General features: G+C 37.2%; 1 protein-coding gene across 1 annotated transcript; it reads left to right on the top strand.

The window, feature by feature from the left end:
• Window positions 1–3,808: 3,808 nt before the first annotated feature.
• Window positions 3,809–21,336, top strand: LOC145780624 (uncharacterized). Its single transcript, XM_082592250.1, has 12 exons — window positions 3,809–3,919; window positions 4,660–5,001; window positions 5,922–6,128; window positions 8,198–8,311; window positions 11,134–11,425; window positions 11,895–12,119; window positions 12,653–12,784; window positions 13,072–13,236; window positions 13,468–13,770; window positions 17,111–17,457; window positions 18,211–18,425; window positions 21,047–21,336. Exons 1-12 carry the CDS (start codon window positions 3,825–3,827, stop codon window positions 21,334–21,336), a joined length of 2,727 nt encoding a protein of 908 aa, XP_082448376.1. The 5' UTR covers window positions 3,809–3,824.
• Window positions 21,337–23,169: the final 1,833 nt, after the last annotated feature.

The raw sequence follows: 23,169 nt of genomic DNA, 5'->3' as shown, positions 1-23,169 counted from the left end.
GTCCTTACATTGTCTATTCAAGTTATTTCGTTTTCATTGTGTTTAGTAAGCCAAATTAGAAGAATTTTTAATGACTAACAAAAGAGTATCATTGATCTTTTTAGATAATTGGATCGCTTCACAATCCTCAGCTTCATATATTCGGCTCAGTTCAACTAGATTCTTTCTACTCTCTCAAAGAAAATCTTAGTTTGATTTTCGATACCGGCTATACTAGAGATGGTCCAGGCTTCATGGCCAGATTTGTCGGTGAATAATATCTTTCGTATTACATTTGTTGTTCTTCTTTTTTCTCGTTTGAACCTTCTTCGCCACTCCAAGGGTCGAGGGGCTCTGCCTTTTACCACCCTTGGGCAGTGGCGGCGACGCGGTCTAGATGTTTGGGCAGGTGTCGAGCAGCCATTCAATTGATTTGTCATCCAGTTCACGCAGACCACGCACACCATTTGGCGCATGGTAGATGGCGCAATTACAAATGGTGTGGTCTACGGTTTGTTCCTCCTTGCCACACTCACAAATCGCGGATGGAGCCATCCCCCATTTGTGCATGTTGGAGCGGATTATTTTGTTGTTGTTGATTATTTTGGTTAAAGTTGGCCTAAATAGCTTTACAGCCAGTCAGGGCCGTGTGAGGACCTTCTTGCTCCCTCCGAAATCTAATAGTAGGCCCCTATATGTTTAGTGATGGCTCTTAAAAATATGACAGGAAATAAAAGGTTTGTTTTAAAATTTAAGTTAGTCTACCATTTCGTAAAAAATCATTCACGACCTTAGAAGAATTTCAATAATGATTCATTTCTTGAAGATTTGCATAGCTTTCAGTAGGTTAAAACTTCGAAAATCTATCTGAGGTGTTCCCACTTCAGCTTCACGTAGCCTTTAGTATTTTCAAGGCACATTTCACTTAACCTATCTCTATCAACACTCAAATTTATCAGTTTAGTTGTTAATTAACCAGGCTATTTGATTGAGCAGCGTTTACTTCTAAATATTAGCCTACATATTATTTTGTTAGTTTTTTTTTGTGGAACACAGATTCAAAGATTCAAAATCAAACCAACCCAACCAGTAGCGTTTTACTCTCTTAATCCACTTTTGAAACTATGCATGCCCATTGCCCAAGGTCGCTGGTTGGGTGAATAAAATGTGTTTGAGTGAGCAAAGCAAACGAGAAAATTTTTGTACAAATGGAAAAAAATATTAAATGTTAGTCTGCACAGAAAATTGCAAACCGAAAAACGCTGCAAAAACCAATTGTGCGTGGGCCCCCGAACGGAGGTGAGCCCCCAGACGAGGTTTGGAAAGCAGTAAATACAGCCTTGCATGACAAGCTATTGATTATGATCGAGCTTTGGTAGCAGCTTTTTCAAACAGTCAAAAATATTAAACAAACGAAAATGAGTGGGCCCCAAAACAGTCGTGCCCTCCAGTCTGGGGCACGGAGCGGTTAACATGGCCCTGCAGCTAGCATACGTTGTCAATAAGACATGGTTTTTACTGCAGTGAAAAGATAAGAAAATAAAAAAGTGTTATAAATGAGAGTTATTAACAAAGCCTACAAGGCTAGTTAGACTATAGTTTTTCTAATGCATACTTTTGAAGAAAGTTTTAGTTGTATTTATTTTTGAAAAAACTTTTACAAATTGAAAGGTTAATTTCTATAGAATACCGGCAGATCACCACAGCCGTATGAAGACAAACACAGGGTTGCAAGTCGATATTGAAAAAAGTAGGGGATAAATCGATATCGATAGTCAAACAAAAAGTAGAGAAATATCCGATTTCGATAACCTTCCAAAAAAGTAGAGAAATATCCGATTTTAATAGCCTCCCAAAAAAATAAAGAATAAGCTAATCGATATTAAACGCAATTAAAAAAAAATACAAATCAAGTATCTGATTTTATACTGCCTACCAGTGCTTCCTTTCTGCTCAATCATGCATAACTTCAAACAAAATGTGTATTCTTTCAACTCCGCTTTATCGGCATTGTTCGATTATATCGTTTTTCTCGCATGAACGTCAAAATACGTTATGATATTTTTTTCCGTCGTATGTTATTAAGTAGAATTAAAGGCTTGAAAAAAGTCGCAAAACAATCGAATTCACATAAAAAAAAAAGTAAAGAAAAACCATAAACGATATTGGCGGAAAAAAGAAAAGACTATGACGTAATCGATATTGAAAAAATAGAGAATAGCGCTATCGAATAGCGATTTGGAACCGATACTTGCAACCCTGGACAAACATTATTACCTTAACCTGTTAAGTGCGCAATTGCGCATCCCAACTATTGTCGTTCAAGCCAATCGATCTCACTACGCGCTAAGTTGACAATGCACGATTTCGATACTGAGCCTTTCACGGCATATTTAATTTCGATTTGTGCGCTTTGCCTTTGTCTGAAAGGCGCAATTACAACGCGTGAGGAATCAAACAACATTGTTTCCATTGACAATTGCAGTTTGACAAACACAATGCAGAAATAATGCAATTACATCAGAAAACAATAGTCCAATATTGAATTCTCCGAAATAGTCAAAACCACAAAAGGAACAAAAAGTACAAACAAAATTATAAGAAAAGCTTGTTGCGCTGCTGGCTCCCCAAGACTCTACGAAGTAATAACGCGATGAAAAAGACTGGGAATTGTCAAAATTAAATACGCACAGTTACGCGAGTTACGAACTTAGCCATACAAGTTAAATCAGCTTGTTAATTGCTGAGTGACCAACAGAAACGAAATTTTGTAGTATGTTTGTAAGATCTGTAGCATGAGTAGACAAAGTATGGAAGCTATATCTACGTAATCAGCGACAAGCACGACTGCACGATATTTATTAAGACACCAAGTCCGTATGATACCAATAATTTCATGACATTGTACACAGTTAATCTTTTTGGTACACCGTGAGAGATTTTTTTGGTTAATTTTCCTCTACTTTAAACCCTGATCATTTTTTTTTTATCATGCATGCAAAGTATTATTTAAAATTAAATTTAAATCAATTGTAGCAGATAATAAAATTAAATTACTTTCCTTTTTCAGAAATACCAAAATTGCCATTGAATCCTTCCGTTATCTCAAGTAAGTTTAAAAATTGGTGTGCTTTGTAAAGAAAGCTTGTAATTCATAATACAGATAGAACAAACTATCATAAAACTGATGGTTCTTTAACTTTTAAAATCTTGTGCCTTGTAAGCTATATCAAACTTAAATTTTGAAAAACATTTTTGGAATTTTCCTCAAATTTTGGAACGCCAGGAAAATGCCAGAAGAAAGTTCACAAAATCTCGTCTAGATGTTCGGTTTTTTATTCTTGCATTTTGGAAATTTAATAAGGCCACTTGTATAATCAACTGCCCACTGTGAATTTTGTGAAAGTCGTTATTTTACTTCAGAGAAATTCGGCTAAGATTACTGTTGCTTAGTGAGAAACTTCTAAGATCTTCAACAAGCTTATCCAAGGGTACAACCTCAAACTTTATAAACTAAGCCTGTTTTCTGAAATTTATTATCAACCGTGCTGAAATTAACATTTCATCAGGAGTGCCTCTTCAAATTCGAAAAGCAAGAGCCCTTTTTTAATGTAGGATACTGTAGCTTACTAGGCAACGAAAAAAAGAGAAATTTAAGATAATTTAAAAAAATAAAATAATCATAAACTGCCGCAATTAAATCCAAAAGTTTCACATTTTATTACACTAAAAACTAAAGTTAGAGAAACAATTACAAGCCCAAACTCGCAAAAGCTAAAAACGAAGACATTGTTTAATTTTATTTTTTTGTAGCTTACACCTGCAACAATGGCATCGCTATAACAATGGATTTGGTATGCAATGGAGTGGACGATTGTGATGGAAGCGACGAGATTGCATCAGCTACCGATTGTATTGACTGGGGAAGCGAACAACTCAAGTAGGTCTACATATCAAGCTATTTGAAAATGCGCTAAATTAATTTCGATATTTAAGCGAAACAACACATTTTCTTGTGGTAACGTTTTCGCAGTTGCTAAATCAATTAAACAAAATAGTAGCCTCTTATTCTCTTTTTAAAGTACGATACTCTAGCTTCTTAGTAAATGAGAACAATCAGATTTGGTGACTAATGAAATTTATTTAACAATATTTATGGAACTTTTGCCGTCGTACAAACGGCTTTGACAGTATTTTTATTCAAATAGAATCAAGCAATCAGATAGGTATACAGACATCAGAATCAGTTTAGGCTACTCATGTGAGCTGCCACCAGTAAGTCACAAACACTGACATCTTCTACCGCAAAAAAGCTCCGCAGTCAAGCTTGTCTGTTAATGGTAATGTCATAACTTTGTTTATCAAAGTGTTCCAACTAATTTGCTAAGTAATTTAATTTTGAGTTACAAATTTTTAATCGGACTTTTCACTCTAGTAGTGTTTCAGGATAACATTTGTGTTCATACAAGACAAGCACATTCGAGTTTAAATTAAAAAAAAATAATAATATGTGCTCAAAAATCTACTGAAACAATGAAATTACGTTTCAGTTAATAAACATCAACAAGGAAAATACATTCTTAACCTTCTAATACATTTTAAATACATTATACACATTCTGGAATTTACAAAGTGTCACATATTTTGGAAAATAGTGACAACCGTAACTTTTGTATGCAGCTGTACATTGCCGTCTAAAAACAAGAAGAGTAGCTGTCTACTCAGTAAAGATTCTGTTTGCAATGGATCTTATTCTATATCCAACTTGAGGCCATGTTCTCTCAACTGCTCGACATATTATCGATGTCAAAATAATCGCTGTCTTCCAAGATCAACTGTTTGCGATGAAGACGTATGCAGGGGTTGTGAAGAAGATGAAGAATGGACGTCAGGAATTGGATTTCATTGCATTAGGAATAGTCGAATGTGTCGGATGCCTCAGCAGTTACTTTGGGATGGTATGAAAGATTGCGACCAAGGAGAAGATCTGTGTTACATCTCTTCGGGATATAATGACGGAAGGTGATGTAAGCAAAAATTATAATTAAACAAATAGTAGTACACAACTTATAGGCTACACAGAGCCATATCCACAGAGCAAACGATGAAAAACATTACTGTTTTTATCTTCAGTGCTATATTAATCAGTGTTTTTTAATTTTTCTTGAGCCACAGAACACTTTATGCACCAAAGTAATCTTGCGGAACACCAAACAAAATTTTATAATGATGCAATGAAATAAACAACTCAACAACAATTTATTCACTTTTTGGTGTCTGGGCCTGTTTGGATGAGCACAAAGTTGATATTAGAGCAGGAATTACAGAAAGACAAGCGCGAAGCTCTTGTAGTTTTGATTTTTGCCCAATGTTCTATGCCCCACTAGACTAACAAATCTATTGCGAAACACCTGACGATCTTTTATGGAACAAAAGTGTTCCGCAGACAATGACAATGCCAACAATAAAAAAAAAAAATACATTTATAGCACTGAAGATGAAGACAGTGTAATTTTCGAAACATTTGCTAAACATGATTTCAGTATCTACATTTTGGGCTCTTTATTTCTTTATCATTGATCAAATTAGCCTAGTTATTTAAAGTTTAAACAAATAACCAAAGTAAGCAGGATACTTCAATTAGGCCCATATAGTATAGGCTATATATTTGACAAATCTAGTAAGCGTACAGCTTTTCAATTGAAGGTTTGGGAGACACTTACCGAACACAATTTCTGTCAAACATTGCTGTCATTAGACAAAAAGCTTTCTGATGTTGCCTACAAATCTGTCCTTGGTAAACGAATAAATTTACAAGGTGCTATTTTATAACAGCTTACTTTAACAAAATGTAATAACAAAATAAAATGTAATAGTAATATAGTAATAAAATGCTTACTTTAACACGGGGTTTTTGCTTTTATTTGACTACGTGATTTCAGAGATGTGCGGCATTTTCCATCAACAAGATTTGATACATCTCGATGTTTCAAATGCTTGGACGATTCTATAATTATACCTCGAAGGAAAGTATGCGATGGAATATTTCATTGCTCCGATTTATCAGACGAGTGTTTGTGCGAAGTAAATGTTCCTTCTCTGTGCCATTCAGTAGTTAACAAACTGTCTATAACCTCCGACCAAAAACGGTAAGTTGGGCACTTTAATAAAACTAATTAAATAACTATTTATAATTTCATACTTTTTTTTAATTTCTAACAATATTTAAACAAGCAAATTTTTCATCAAGTTGTGATTAAAACAGCGAGAGCTGTCTGCCTTGCCTACTGCGCTACTGTAGGCCTATAGAACACATGAAAGCTACATAATTATTTGGAAATGTATTTCCGAGAGAGAGCCATATACTGTAATGCTTTAACACTTAATACAACTAACATATAGTGCAGGGGTTGGCAACCTTTCGTATGCAGTGCGTCAGTTTATGAATAATATCAAAATATCAACAGCTCGCGTGCCAAACATTTTTGTATGTTTGGTTTTGTATTGGCAACTATCTGATGTTAAAATTAAACAGTAAAGTTGACTGAGTTAACAGACAAGAAACAAATTTGTTTTATTAACTTTATTGGAAAACATCGAATGCAGTCATAAGAGTCACTTTTTAATGAGATCCTTGTCCTGGCTTTTTCTTGCTTAGCTCTGTAGTATTAGGATTATATTTGGACACTTTAAGTAGAACACATGCTTCCGAATGATCTTCCGTAAGTAGGCTGCGATGTGGACTGAGAATAAAATTCATGTGCGAAAATATTTGTTCACACAATTAAGTGGAGCCAAATGCAGATAGCAAAGCTATTGACATCTTCGAGACAGCTAAATTTCTCCGGCAAAGCTTCCCAGCACGTCAAAATGCTTGTTTGTTTGTTTTCAATCGTTTCCAGCGATTTCCGCAATTTGACGAATTTTGATGTCCACAATAAGGATGCTTTGAAACCGATCAGCTGCATCTGGAAGTCTTCGATGTCCAACCATTCAAATGCAGATAAGTTCAAGTCTTCGCTGCTCTCGGGCTTGATGAGAAATGAAAATACTGAACCAAAATGTTGAAAATCTTGAAATCTATTGCAAAATTGAGACGTTAGATCCCTCATGTACACATCAATTTCAACTAACTGCAGACAGTGCACACCGTTTCGACCTCCCGGTCTCATCAGTGCAGTAGTTACACTGGAATAATGGCCATGGAGATATATATACCTCCATGTGACATTTTCAACTATGTTGACTTGGTGATCCAATGAGAAAACCTTCAGGTATTTAAAGTAGCGAAAAGTTGCAGTTTGCATGTCCCTTGTATAGATATCCAATTTAGCCACAAAACCTTTCCATGCCTCAAAAAGATCCATCACCGTTTGTTGTGAACCTTGCAGACGAAGATTAAGTTCGTTAAGGTGGGTGGTGACATCTGCAAGAAACATTTGTTTTACAAGCCACTTTTTATCCTCCAGTTCAGGGTAGACCTTGCCTTTCCCTGCCAAACAGACCCTTATCTCGACTAGACATTCAACAAACCCCAAGAGAACCTTACCGCAGTGGCACCTAGGGTGGCACCACTGCTGCAGATTGAACTGGAAATGTGTGCAACCATTCAGTTAGCGCTAGTGTTAGTGATGTAATAATAATGTTAGTGATGCAATGGTTGCACTTTCTTAAGGTGCTATAACGTGCGCGTCCAATCATTTGGCGTGCCATGAAAAATCATCTCGCGTGCCACATGTGGCACGCGTGCCAGGGGTTGCCGACCCCTGATGTAGTGGGACCGGTGAGCAGTAAAAGTGTCGAATGGAAACGAGAAAATGAGCTGGAGGGGTCTGACTTCTCCCAGAAACTTTTGAACAATTACTTATAATTTGGTGCATTCTGAGCGTATTTTCAGCTCTAAATTGTAATGAAAAGTTAAGATAAAACTCCTGCCAGACAGAGGCCACCATCAATAGCTCACGAGCCATGGGTTCCCGACCCCTGCTGCTGCAATAGTGTTACTCATTTTGAGATGTCCGTGTTTCGGCTACTTGAAACTCTCAGTAGGCTATCCTAGGCAACTAATTTTTTTCCGTTTTATCTTTAAATCCACAAGCATTTTCTAAGTAGGCTACCTTACTTCGGTTTTGTCCAACTGCCATTTCTTGTTCAGTTAATTTTTTTCATTGTTAGTCTTAGTTTTAACGTTCCCGTTCTGGATATTTTAACATTACAGTGGCATAAAGACGTTGTGCGATATCGGACAGGTTTCTTGTGGAAATGACACTTGCATACACCGATCTGAAGTTTGCGATTCCAAAGCTGATTGTAATAACAACTTTGACGAAAAGTAAGATCAACGTGTTCTGTAAAGTACAGTAGATATCAAATCAATGTGCCTCAGACGAGTATGTATAATATACACTATATGCAAGGTGTTCTCTTACTTGATACCAAGCCTTGGGAGATGAGAAGATAAGGTTCTCAAAATACTAATCCTTCAGCACTAACGAGAGTGGAGTGGCCAGTCCTACCTCTTGGGCCTCCTTTTTGATGGAACTTATTATTACTTATTGCTAATTCTACGTAACGTAGCCTATGGGAAAATTCACCTGACTTATGGGTCGAGAATAAAACAAACGTTTCAAACATTTTTCTGATTATTTAGGCTGAAGAGTGCAATAGAAAACTGTTTCAAAAAATTTTGTTTCGTTTCGATGCAAAGTTTTTTGTTTTGATTTCGTTATCATTTTTGTGGAGACTTTTACTACGCTACCTGTAGCGGATAGCAGGTAACTTAACTTTTCCGCTCATACCTAGCTGTAATACTAGTCTACAGCGACATTTCCGGCACAACAATGTGGCAGAAATGATCCGAGAACGAGGTCTGTGCTTCTTTACTACATGTATGATTTCATTGTTACCACATAATTTAAAAGATTGCAATCGTCTTTCCACAACAGAACATAATCCAAATCAGAAGTCCAACCCAGGAAACTGCACACTGAACGTTGACTGACGGAGACAGAAGTAATATCACTACTGTACCAAAATCATATTATAGTGAGCTGCACCAAAATTATACCGTACTCTGACATACTCCCTGCACCAAAAGTAAAATTTTCTGTCTGTCGAATTGTAGGCCAGAACGCGATATACATAGTCGCTGAGGAATCAAGCATCTGTAGGCTAAAACGTTGAAGAGACAAAAAACTACGCATATGTGATTGAAACTGCCGGTTGCAAGAATGCTTTAGCTTATTAGCATGCGATTTCTTGAGACACGCAAATTCCTAATGGCGCTTCAAAATTCCAAAGCACAACTACAAAATTACTTGAATTACCGGGTAACGTTACATATATGCAAAAGAACGACAATTTCACGACGGTAACAAACCTAAGGAAAGTTGAAAAGACCTAAGGTGAAATCCCGAAGCACAATTGTAAATTTCACGACGGTAACAAACGTTAAAAAGACCTAAGGTGAAACGCAGGGCGCTACACTACCATTAAGCAAAGCATTTAGCAGCCCTAACTGGGCCTCATGCAAAAACATGTTCCAGGATTACCTTTTACGCAGAAACACACATTATGGAAGGTACAGTATTGCAGCACTAGCCCATGCATGGCTTATAAGTTATTACCTACAAAATGGATTTACAGAAGCACTAGCCTATGTATGACCTACTGTATAACCTACAAAATGGATTTACAGAAGGCTATCTATCACCATCACATAACATCAAACTTAAAATTGTTTTGTTGTAGCCTACAGCTTATTGTTTTGCGTGCCAAAACGTTGCATGTTTTCCACATTTGAAAGCATTTTACAGGCAATGCGACTTGCGAGTGTTTATGAGCATTATTCGTTAGCAGACCAAAAATGCATGCTACATTAGATGGTAGGCTATCCTATTGGTAAACACATTTGGATTCTTACAGAGACAGTTATTGCAATGGCACACTTCAATGTAAAGACGCCTTGCTTTCAGATCAAGGAAAACCATGCAGGTCAGTGGAGATCTTTGTGGTATTCTTGTCAAAAATTGTTTTACAGTTATCTATATTAAAGCTAGGTTATTAGTTAGGCTAATTAGAGGATTGCATCATCATCTATATCACTCAATGCAGTCTATCTCTGTAGGGCAAAGTGGGGCGTGTTGTCACAGCACGATTTCCATGCGATAACCCAAACGTATAACTACGAGTTTTCAATGGAAGGCATAGTTTTCAGTTCTCTTTCGTACAAGCAGTGAAGGTTAATAAATTTGTCACCACAGCAGAAATTATGAGGAGTGCCATTGAATTTTGGGCAAAATTAGGTTTTATAACTAAACTAAAAAATGGTCTGGCAAACTAAGGTATGATCATAACTCATCAGGAAAGATACCATTCGTTAGCTTTAAGCCTGCTCTTTTCATCATACCAAACAGATAAGACATGCAAGTAGAGATGTGCACATGGTTGTTGAAACCACGTGATTTCATACCACCGGGCGTGTTGTCACAGCTGTGACTACACGCCCCGTGGTGTGCATTTTTAATATTAAGAAACATAAAAATATTTAATTAATATTAGATAATGATACACACATTATTCGATAGTGACACATAATTCTCAAGATGAAATTTTTATTGTTTTTGACAATGGGCATAATAAAATTTTTACCAATATATGTTGTAAATTAAATTTTTTTTGTATTTCGCATATTTTTTTATTCGTTCAGCCCGTATTAAAACCATTTTTTATTGGTTTCTGTCTATTTTAGTCATAAAGCATGTGCAGAAATTTTGTGACAACACGCCCCATGCTCTGTGACAACACGCCCCATGCTCTGTGACAACACGCCCCGGGGTGGGGCGTGTTGTCACAGCCCATTCACTTGCATTAAACATGCATTTATGTAAACACGAAATAATCCAGAAAAACTTTAGCTGTAGCTAAAAGAAGTCGAATGATACCTCTTTCAATTGCACTATCTCTCGATACTATTGGTACAGAACAAGATATATGCTGATTTGTAAAAATTGTAACAACACGCCCCACTTTGCCCTATAAGAAAGAAAGTTACAGGTTATAGCCTACATCTTATCTTTGCAATCGTTTTTCTTTTTATGATGTAAGTGTTTTAATAGTGTTCTTTCATGCAGTTTTTTTGTTGTATTATTTCAGATGTCTAAAAGTGGATTGCCAAGAGGTCCAAACTATAGATGTTGATTTAGCTGTCAATAATGTAGTTGGGTTTGCTTGTGATGGAAATAGAGAATGCCCCCCGGCTGACCGAATTGACAGCAGTTCACTTGAGGGAAGTTATTGGAGAAATTGGAGAAGAGGTGTTGGGAACCCCGCTGATGAATGTGAAGCGCAGTGTTCAAATGCTTCAAGTATCAGTTGCACGTCAGAGATATTGGGGGATTTGAATTACGAGTTGCAAAGTATTTACCCAACAACTGTTTGCACTGAAGTAAGTGACTAAAGCTAATATTTTATTTCACTTGAACTTAACTTTAACATGCATAACATGGATTAATATTACTCAAGTGGTGTTACTCATGTTATGCACTAGCGTAAATTTTTTCATGCCAGCAGTTTCTGGTTACAAATAATAGGCTGCTGTACCGAAATACTATACATTGTTCCAACTATGAATGGCCGTAGCATGTTTATCCAGAAATTATAAATACCTATAAATAATAATGAGTTAGTTAATTTATTAATGTTTAAAAACAGCACAACTCCGTAACGATTGTAAGCTTTAATAATATAATTTGCATCATTATTGTGATCATACTCGTTTCTTATTGCCGCGATTCATGCCGAATATTGTTTAAAATCAAACACGTTCCGCACAATCCGACAAAAAGTAAAACCCACAAGATGCATCGATGCCATGCATGAAAGTCTCAATTTTTTGATGTGGGGTTTCTACTCAGGGCCTTCCTTTGATTGTCAGAAGATGTGATGGCCTTATAGAATGCCAACAAGCAAATCATGATGAATTGAACTGTGGAAATAGGCATTATTGCAAAAATGGTAACTACATTAGCATATCTCTGGAAAGAAAATGCGATGGTCGCGTTGATTGCGAAGATGGATCTGACGAAACAAAGGCAGCTTGTCCCCACAGAGTATTTTGTCCATCCTTAAGCAACACTTTGGTAAATGCAGTATTTGCAGAAGTTTTTACAGAATGTTATACGTTTGATACTGTTACCCTGACTGATGCATATAAAGTCTATAGACAATACCATTATTTCTAAAATTCAGTTAAGCAAAATAAAGTTAGACTTGCAATAGATTGAGTTTCGCTTTTAGCAGCATGATCTTTATTTACTTAAAAATATGAAGTAAACTTTACATTTGTGAAGTAACGCTAGACTTAGTCTATAATGCGAGAAAATACAATAATATCTTAGGCTACTAAGGCAAAAGCAAAAAGGGTCAGCTCCCATGTAACCTGATTTACAGAGAACGTTATGCAATGAAATTCGTAGTTTGCTATCGTTCTAAACTTTGAAGTCATTTTTCAGCTGGCGAATTAACTTCCTGTACTTGCACAGGTGCTGAGTGCTAAACAAATATTATAACCGTCCAACCATATGTCCTTGCATTGAATAATTTTACTTTCATGCGTTCTTTGTATCCTTAAAGGCATGTATCTTTGCTGTGTCACAAAATATTTCAAAAATAGGTTTCAGTCAGTCGGGAAAGATTGTGTGATGGGCACATTGATTGTGATGACAATCTTGATGAAAAACGTTGCTATGATGATAGACGCTTTTATTGCGAAAATGGAAATCCTTTGTTCGTTAGTGAAAACCAGGTTAGTCAAATGAGTAGCCTAATCTATTACTCAGAGTGAACATGAAAATAGCTTTTTGTCAAAAAATCCTCAAGCATAAAACATTTATTACTTAATAGTAAAAAGAAAACAATTGTCGGCTCGTCTTGGGTGATCAAAAACTGGCTGCTCTCTAGGAGTCTGCCAGTGTAGTCTAGGAACATCGTATATCTGGGGTGGTGAACAAATAGTTCTTCTGCCCCAAAAGGTCACAGGACGAGGAAGAAACTGTTTTGAAATGTAAATTTTTTTTTTATAATGCTTCTTAGATATTCGATGGACGACAAGACTGCAGTGACTTAAGCGATGAGTGCCCAACAAAAACAGAAGCACGCAATGAAGACGTCTTCTCATCTCGTTATCAACTGATAGCAAACCCAATATTGCGATACCTTGTGTGGGTGATGGGGATGCTGGCTTTAGTTGGAAACATGGTCAGTTTCAGTGTCTTAATCTAATTCAATCAATAGAATCTTTTATAAAGCTACATAGTTTACAGAAGAAGATTAATCTGGCAGTTAAGAGTACTGGACTATATTTTGTTACAGCATCGTAGCTTAAGCGTATTTTGCTTCGTTTGAATGCAATTTCACAGAATGAACTAAACAGAAAATGGATTTATGTCATGTCAAAAAAATTGTTATTACTCTTCTTGTTTTTCCTAGGTTGTCCTCTTTGGAGAAGGAAAGAACATAAAAGATATAGCAGTAAAAGGAGGATCTGTTCCATTGCGAACTAACCATATGTTAGTTTTCAATTTGGCTTTAGCCGATCTTCTAATGGGGATTTACCTCATTATGCTTGGTGTTGCTGGAGTTCTGTACGACGATGTCTTTTGTTTACATGATATTGAATGGTTGTCCAGTGCAGCTTGCACAACAATGGGTGTGTTGGTTGTCATTTCCAGTGAGACATCAGTCATTACTTTAGTGATACTGACTTCCTGTCGCTTGTATTCTATTCTAAAGGTAAGAGAAAATTGTATTGTTTTTTTTAGGATGAATTGTTTCTCAATTGTATAATCTACACAAAAATAATGTGATGAAATAGTTTGGTTGCAGTGTCACATGCCATACAAGGCTTATTATTAGGGTGGGTCGCGAAATGGACTTTTTCACCAATTCGAAAACCTCAAATGGATATGTGAAATTAGGCCCGAAAAAATACTCCATGCCAAATCTGAGCTGATTTGGACCAGAAATAGCTTGCGAAAATGCATTTGAAATTTCAAAAAATATAGACTTTTGGGCGAAAATGGCATTTATTATTTTTTTATCCCGAACTTAAAAACAATTCTTCTGTGATCCAATATTGGTGAAATGCATCTCCTTATACATTTTAGATACCACTATACCCTTTTCAAGGTCACAATTCACCTCATGATTATGTTAAAAACTACTTTAAAATGTGAACAAATTGCTAAATTATGCAATATTGCATCATTCACAAAGTTATACTGTAAGAGAGAGGTAGTGTTAATGTAGACTGATTACAATGCTGTCAAAATTGAAAATAACCAGAAAAAATGCATGCCCGATTGTTGGTCCTTCTAGAAAGCTACCCTAGGCACAACTTCCAATATCTAAGGATATTTTGAAGAAAGTGAATCTCCTTAGGGAAAGATGCCTGGGGGGTGGGGACGAAGAAGCTGTCCTTTCACAAATAATGTCAGATGTGAAATCAATTAACCTCAAAATCTGTACCAATATTCCACTAATTCCAGACAAGACTATGAAAACCAATATGGTTAGGTTCCTTAAAGAATATGAAGATCTCAAAAGAAACCATCTCACCAAGAAAAAAACGGACTAACCTTACTTCAAAAGAACACAACTGTGGATGTGATATGAAAGCTCATATAAAATGCAAGTGCACAAAAGAGGATCAAATACCATTGATTGATCTGCATTTTGTGTGGGATCAGCGGTTAAGGGATAGTGGTCGCTCAAGTTCTCAACTTCAAAGTGTCGATCCAACTGGAACTGCAGCACTAAGAGAGCAAGTACGGAAACAAGCAAAGAAAGGATCTAGATCCGCAGCTGCACATTGCAGCACATTTGCCAGTGACATTCAAGGAGACTCTACTAATACTGATGATACCGATGACTCGTCGTCAATTGTTTCCTCTGTTACGTCTTCACTTGAGGATGTTGTTGCTGATACGCCAGAACTGTCAATGTCGAAAACGTATCAAGTTCTCGATTGGCTTCACAAAAGAAGATTTTTAAAAATACTGTACGCGAAAGTGAAAGATATGGTGTGTCCATTCGAGCAACAGCAGTGATATGTACCGCTCTCTTAGTTGATATCGGCATCGTTACGGAAGATGATACTTCACAAATAATTGATAAGAGTAAAATCCAAAGAGATAAGGAATATCTTAGAAATGAAAATGTGGATTGCAATTCCATCGCAGTGTGCCCGGCTTTGGTCGAGGATGTGTATTTTGATGGCCGTAAAGATCAAACACTTGTTCCACGATCAGGAAGCAGCGGCAAGCACGTGGCCAAAGATGAACATTATTCTGTAGTGAAACAGCCTGGTGGCAGGTACCTAACTCACTTCACTCCTCAAAGCGGACAGAGTAAAGACATTCAGCAATTCTTATCGGCTGCCCTAAAAGAAAAAAATTGGCTGACCAGTTTGAAGTTTATCGGATGTGACTCAACAAATGTTAACGTTGGAATGCATGGCGGGGTTATCGCATTATAAGAAAGTCATTTGGACCATCGGCTTGTCTGGCTGATATGCATGCTGCACATGAATGAGTTGCCATTCCGGCATCTTTTTATCAAACTTGATGGAGAAACTACCGGTGATAGGTCAATAGGTCATTCAAAAGACCTATTGGGCAGCTTTGTAAGTCTGCTGAATACCTACCTATCGATATCAATTTCCAACCGATCGAGAATGCCCCACCTATCCGAGAACTGCCTCAAGAGATTGTCTATGATTTATCGGATGATCAACGGTATCTGTATGATGTTTGTGCAGCTATTCGAAATGGATCTGTACCAGTCCTACTAGAGACCATCAATCTGCCCCTTAAACCATGCTCGATGGTTGACTTTGGCCTCCAGAGTTTGCCGGTTGTACGTTAGTGAACATGGTCGTGTTGGTAATGTAAAGGCCAACCTTGAGGCACTAGGGAAGGCCAAATTCTGTCGAAGCTTAATTCAAGAGCCGAAGAAGGATTTCATTTCATTTGTGCACCAAAGTGGCAGTTATGATGGAGCAACCATTGATGAATGAATTAACTGACTGCAGCCGAACTGCTTTCATAGTTGCTTTTGCATAATATGTTTCTATGTACTTCAGCTTGAATGGTACAAAACTTCGAACAATTGAGAAAACGCTTTAAATGTGTGCTGCAATAAAGCATTTTATCAATTACTTTTAGCCTATACACACTAGTATACAGTATAATACATTGCAGTATACAATACACGTTATTTCAATTGTATTCGTCATCACGCATATTTGGCGTTTTTTTCACATTTTCAAACAAGTAGTTTTGAGACATAATCCTAGTTGAATTGGCCTTTAAAGGAGTACAATGACATCTAAATTGTATAAGGGCATGCATTTCATCAATATAGTGTGACAGAATTTTTTTTATCAAGTTCTGGAGAAAAAATGGTAAATGGCATTTTTCCCGAAAAATCAGGATTTTTGGGAAATTTCAAATGCATTTTCGCAAGCCATTCCTAGACCAAATGAGCTCAGATTTGGCATGGAGTGTTTTTTTGGGCCTATTTTCAAATAACCATTTGAGGTTTTCGATTTGGTGAAAAAGTCCATTTCGCGACCCACCCTACTTATTATGGTGTTTCTTACATTTAAAAATAGTGTAGGCTAACTTCAGCTGTTTCTATCTCATTTTTTACCCAAAGAACTTCAAGAAGGCCATCGTATTTTTAAAATGATTTTGTTAATTGTTTTTTGCAAATGTAGTAATAACAGTAGTGTGTCGTGATGAATAAAATAAGTGGGATGGTCTAGCCGCTTGGCCCTATAGCGGACAAGGTGCTTGGTTTTCAATCATGTTTAGGCCTACTTAAAAAGTGCTAATGTGCTTTAGTATTCATTCCAACATATCCTGATAGTGTATCAAGTTTCCTATTAGCTTTAATCTAGTCTATAACTAACAATTAAAAGAATTGATAAAACTGCTATTAGACGATCTAATTTAGATCATTGTTTTTATGACGTTTTTGTATTGTAGGACTACTGTAGGCTACCATTAGCTACTTAATATTTTCTATGACAAATATCATGTTAATATCGTTTTGAAATTTCTGTTTTTAGCCTTTTGATTCAAGAGAAAAACCTACTGTTGGATTTCTTGTTTTCTGCATCGGAAGTTCTTGGATTGTTTCTACAATTTTAGCATTCCTTCCACTGGTACCAAGCCTACAATTTATGTTTACCGACAAAGTGTTCATAAACAACAACCCTTTCTTCCAAAATGCAACTGTTAACTTTGGTTCTGCCAAAGCCTGGAGTGAAAAGATGCTTACATTTCACCCGAGCTACAATAGGTCGATGAGTGAGAAGTCGATTCTAATTCAACAAGCTCGTTCATGGCATGAGCTTCAAAAAGCATTGGGAGAACCCGCCGTCTCAGAATTCATGAACATTACGAATCAATTTGGGTATGTTGAATTAATAATTAAATACGCATTAATATTTGGATTTTTTCAAAAAGTTATAAAAGCAATGCTGTGTTCCCAGACTTGTGTAATCAGATCCGCCAATCGACATTTGACAAGACTACTGGCTTAACTTTAATTTTTAGTAGTTTGACATAAGGGATAGGCTACAATCGCCAATGCCGCAAGTAACATATTCATCATCATCATCATAATCCATCGTCGGTTTGTTCCCCACTAGTGGGGGTGGCCGATTGTTTCCGCGCAGCAATTGTTTTTATCCCTCTTCTCCATTTCACCATTTCAATATTGCCCTATCTATTCCCATCTGTCAATAGTACCGGTAGTCTAAGTGTAGGCTACTAAGCAAGAGCATAATTTATTAGATTTTCACAAGATCATCCTCATGACCCGACGGTGTATCGAACCATAGACTACTTATTGACTCATCGGAAGATATATTATCTTCTAGGTCAAGGAGCCGCATCCGATATGTCCGCATCTTTTCGCTTTATTGACCCTTGCATTGTTGCTATAGCCTAACTATTGTCTTTCTGTGACGGTCAAAGATGAAAATGAAGAGAAAATCATATTTTAAACACTTAACGCAGTGGCTGAACCCTTGTAAGTTATAGCCTACCTCGGCATTGTGGAAGACTAACAGTGTTCTACATGAAAAATGTCAGTAGTGGGCAATGGTAGGGACTATAATGATTAATTGGACATTATCTTATTCAATGTGTGTGTTGTTTTCAGGTATTACAGTGCAAATAGCGTTTGCATTCCTCGGCTTTTCGTATCGTGGCAAGACAAAGGGTGGGAATTCGCTTTATCGACAACAATATTCAACTTCTTTGCATTCTCATACGTGGCCACTGCATATGTTTATATTCTTTATACGACAAATAAACAAAGAAAAGAAAGAGAAAAATTGACATCAAGGATGAGTAACGCTGAAAAGTCTGGAAACAGTAAGCATGTCAATAATAGCTTGAATGTAGGCCTCATAAAAATAAATAAACGTTTTGTTTTTTATGTTGGCGTATTGCAATCTGTAGGTCGCTACAGCAGATGAAGTGTTTGGACCGTTAGACGCTTTAACATGGGATAATTTTTCCCATGAACCAGTTGACTGTGCAGTCATTATGACCCTTCAAGTACTCAGCCAGAAAGTTGATTCTTGCTTTGAACTTTGTAATTAACCCCATCTTACTAGGCTACGAGCTGTTTTCGTTCGAGGAAAGCACGTCACGGGCTATCTTGGCCATTGCTAATTAAACGCTAATAACGGGAGCTATGAAAATCGCAAGACCAAAATATTTTACAAGATGATAGCCATGTGTATTGTGCGTATAGAAATTAAATTTTTACCCAACTAATTTATTGAAATAAAATGTTTGAGATGAAGACGTCAGAAAGTCGGGTTTTATTCTAATTTCCGAAAAAAAGCTTCAAAATTGAAATTTTTGAATTATAACATAAAGTAATGCTAAACTGAACAAAAAATTACTTTTTCTCATAAATATAAGGCATTTTTGGGCGTTTTTACATTTTAAACTATTTACACTAGCATTTATATTGCACTTACATTAAATTATTATATAACTTATAACTAGCATTGCACGAAAATGTCAGGTCACCTGAGACGAAATGCTTATTGTGAAGGGCAGGAAGGTAGAAAAATTACCAGTGTAGGTTTAAAAAATTCGCAAAGAACATAAACTAAAAGTCAAGAAATTTCACATTTTTAGCATATTTTCTTCTGAGAAATATTTCACTACTAGACTGGGGCATTCTCATAAAACCCCATGTCGCTACAGATAGGGTTAAAGAAGAAAAAAATAGTGATGGCAAGGATTGGAACCAAACTCACGTCATTGAAATGACTACTTTTCTAACCCTCGAACTGCTAGGCCACGCTACCGACGTCGAAATGTACACTTAATTTACTTTTTATCAAAAATGTTTCGAGAAGAACGCTGACAATACTACTGTACGTGCAGGTAGCCTAACAATCCATCTGCTGCAGCGACCAATCGATTACTAATAATAAACAACAAAAATACTAATTCGGTGGTTACTCCCTAGTATTCACTTAGTCAAGGTTTTTAAGTAGCCTATTTATCCTTCCGTTGTTAAAATTCTTAAACTTCCGTTGTTAAATTTTTTCCCCCGTTATTACCTGACAGCTATTGTTGGTGCGGTGTAAATTAGCTTTTCAGATGCTTAATAAAAACCAGATGATGAACTGCCAAAAATTTCGCATTTTGCAGCTTTATTACAAAATAGATGCCGTGTTGTCGCCACTGACGTAGCTAGGGAATGTGCCGCCCGGGGCGGATTCAGATTTTGCCCCTCCTTCAAGAAAAAGCATGTGAAAATGAAATGCGTTTTTTTATCAGATTATAATCAAAAATCGTAGTCTGAAAGTGCCGCCCCCAGACGTGCCGCCCGGGGCGGTCCACCTCCTCCTGCCTCCCCCTAGCTACTCCACTGGTTGTCGTTTGATTTCATTTTTTTGCGCTAAAAATATAACTAGATTTTTGAGGTCTGCCTAGGGGAGAGTGGGGAAAGTTGGGCCGTTTTTCACATTTTTGAATGTAAATCACTCAACTCTATGTCGATTGTAGAACGCTATGCATCATTATGATCTTGATCCTTCGAGTAATTTTTTCTGAATTTTGAATTTATTCTAAGTCTTTCAGGCAAAAAGGTATTAAGGCTTAAAAAACGATAACTTTTCGGCCCAATGTACCTCCACCCCTGGGGTATATTGGGCCGTGCATGGAGCACGTTGGGCCGGTGTGCAGAACAATAAAGAAATAACCATACTAAATCAGTGTTAACTGCAAATGATGAATTAATATCATAAATAGACACTTTCCCGAAAGGACACTTTCCTAACAGGACACTTGCCCGAAAATAAAATGTATTTTATGCAATGTTCTTTCAGGGAAGTGCAATTGCTGGTAAGGGTCCTTTCGGGCAAGTATCATTTTGGACAAGTGTCCTTTTGGGTAAGTGTCCTTTCGGGCAAGCGTCTTTCGGATAATTGTGTACAGGTTCCCATAATTACAACAAAACATTTTTAAACAAACAATGCAGAAATAGGTCGAAAATTAATCTTTTTCAAAGTGGCCCAACTTACCCCAACAGCAGCTCCATTGCTTTGTACAACTTGCCAGACTGACCTGTGAAAGATTCGACAAAATTGAGTACCATAAACTGACACTTATCCCCTGGCGATATAAATATATATGAGCCACTAATAGCACTTTCAGTTACAGTTCTGCATGCTTACGTTTCAAGTAGATAATTTTTCAAAAAAACACTAAAAACTAAACTTTCTTACTTCACTCATAAACGGTGACTGCAATCAACTTCACCTCACCATTGTATGATCTGAGAACGAAACGGCATCACATGACGCCATCACGTGACATGCAGTGATTGTGTATCGGAAGATATATGGGTGGCCCAACGTGCCCCACCGGCCCAACTTCCCCCACTCTCCCCTACCTATCCTATGCTTGTGGCGAAATTTGTTTGCCAGAAACAATCTTGTATACTAATTATGTTTTACTATTTTTAGAAATGCAAAACAAAATCATCCGTCTTGTTGCAACCGATTTCTGCTGCTGGGTACCTATCACAATCATGGCTTTTATAAATTTCAGTGGAATTCACCTTCTTGACGTGGCTTATGTATTTGCCGCAATCGTTCTTTTACCCATCAACAGTGCACTTAACCCAATCCTTTATTCGGATTTTCTTGATAAGCTAATATTCAAGACCACTGCTGCACTTTCATGGTTCCGAAATTTTTTCACAGATAGAAACAGCTCGTCTTCTGAGTCCTCAAAAAAGGAAACATCAGTTTAAATGAGTTTTAGAGATTTTTATTCTTTGAATTAAATCAAGCCTACATATAGGCAGTGTTGTACGCGTCATTGAAATAAATTGACGGCGTCAGCGCGAATTGCCTAAAAACTTTACGGCGTAAAGTACTGCGTAAGCTCTTAAAGAATTTGACGGCGTCAGCGTCAGCGCTAATTTCTAGCGCTATTTTTTGCCAGCGTATTGTAAAACGGAAATATTTTAACTGTTTAGGCTAACAATAGCTATAAATAAACAGCAGGTATTATGTTTTGAGACTGTATTGTAAGTAGCTGCTTAACCTATTAGTTATTTCCTTGTAGAAACACAAGCATTTCAAAACGTTTGTTTGACAATCTGCTGCCTTTGGGACGCATATTGTCCTTTCCAAGTGAAAATATGCGTTCCACAGCAGCGATAGTTGGTACTGGTGTGGTGTATTTCAAAAACAAGTCTTGAAAACGTTTTATTCAATTCAATTCAATTTATTTTTCTTTGTCAGAATGCAAAAGAAATGATATTGTGAAAAAGAAATACAGTAACAAAACCAACAAAAGAAAAAGGTGGCAAAACCTTAATGGTTTAAGACATGCATCAAGGATCTAATATTTTGGTATATGCATCTATAAATATAGTTACGCACGGCCACCGAACCTTTACTCGGAAAGGTATCACTATTCCAAGCGTGCTGTGATGGTTTAGCACAGGGTTTCCCAAACTGTGGTCCGCGGACCACTGGTGGTCCGCGACGACTGCACAGGTGGTCCGTGGCGATATGACTAGAAAGTCACACATATAGGCTACATTGTACAGTACGCAGTAGCGTAGCCAGGAATTTAGAATGGGGGGGTTTTGACGACCCATCGGCGGGGGGTCTGGGGTGCTTCCCCCAGAAAAATTTGAAAAATTACTTTGAATTTGGTGCATTCTGAGAGCATTTTCAACAAAAATGTGGGTATGAATGTTCCTGTAAAATGGTGCTGTCCGTTGGCATAGCAAAAGAATAAGATCATGTTTTTTTCGGCATTTTTCGGAAATAAAGCTAAGTCTCTACGTTTTCTTGTTGCTAATTCCTGGCTGAGATGTTTGAATGTTTGGTATTGGAAAAACTCGCTCTTTTAATGCAGTTTTGTTTAAAATTAGGCAATTTTTTTTTAGACTGAAAGCATTATTCTCAAGCATAAAGAGACTGAAAGCATTATTCTCAATATCGTGACGTCACACGCGTGCCAAAGGGGGGGTTGTAACCCCCAAACCCCCCCCCCCCCCCCCTTGGCTACGCCACTGACAGTACGTACCTTGTCAAAGATAGCCTAATTGCCGCAGTTCTTTACAACTTAAATGATTTCGAAAGCTTTTGCTATCCAGTATCGTAAATTTTACTTGTTGCACCTTCGTTGCAGTTAAAAAGTTGTTTACGAAAAATTCTCGTATTCAACATTCTCATTTTAACTTGTTAGTGTGAGGTGGTATGGGCATGTTTTGAGAAGGGATGACGATGATGTTTTGAAAAGAGAGCTGGAGTACCAAGTGGAGGGTCATAGAAAACAAGGAAGACCTAAAAAAACGTGGAAAAGACAAGTTGAGGAAGAAAGCAACAAGGTGGGCTTGACAAGAGAGGACGCGTTAGACAGAGTGATGTGGCGGCAGTGTGTAAAGGCGATTGCGGCACTTGGAGGTGAATCCGGCCACCCTCGGTAACGGGGACATTACCGGATTAAAACTGGACTACTAGTAAAACTTGTAGAACGCATATTTGAACTGCGAGAGGAGCTTTTAGTTTTCTGCAAGCGCACAATGCTGACTTGGCTTCACTAGTAGCCGATGAAATTTGGCTTG

Source organism: Aplidium turbinatum, chromosome 12 (assembly GCF_918807975.1).
Source record: "Aplidium turbinatum chromosome 12, kaAplTurb1.1, whole genome shotgun sequence".
NCBI lineage: Eukaryota > Metazoa > Chordata > Ascidiacea > Aplousobranchia > Polyclinidae > Aplidium > Aplidium turbinatum.
Note: the sequence above shows the minus strand (reverse complement) of the source record. Positions and strands in the feature narration are given on the sequence as shown.

What these genes read in the sequence shown, in the direction of transcription:
- LOC145780624 (XM_082592250.1), top strand. Translation starts at nt 3,825, where the DNA reads ATGGATTTGGTATGCAATGGAGTGGACGATTGTGATGGAAGCGACGAG. An exon ending in AATAACAACTTTGACGAAAA is followed by an intron (nt 8,312 to 11,133) that starts GTAAGATCAACG and finishes GTATTATTTCAG; the next exon opens with ATGTCTAAAAGTGGATTGCC. An exon ending in TGGCTTTAGTTGGAAACATG is followed by an intron (nt 13,237 to 13,467) that starts GTCAGTTTCAGT and finishes TGTTTTTCCTAG; the next exon opens with GTTGTCCTCTTTGGAGAAGG.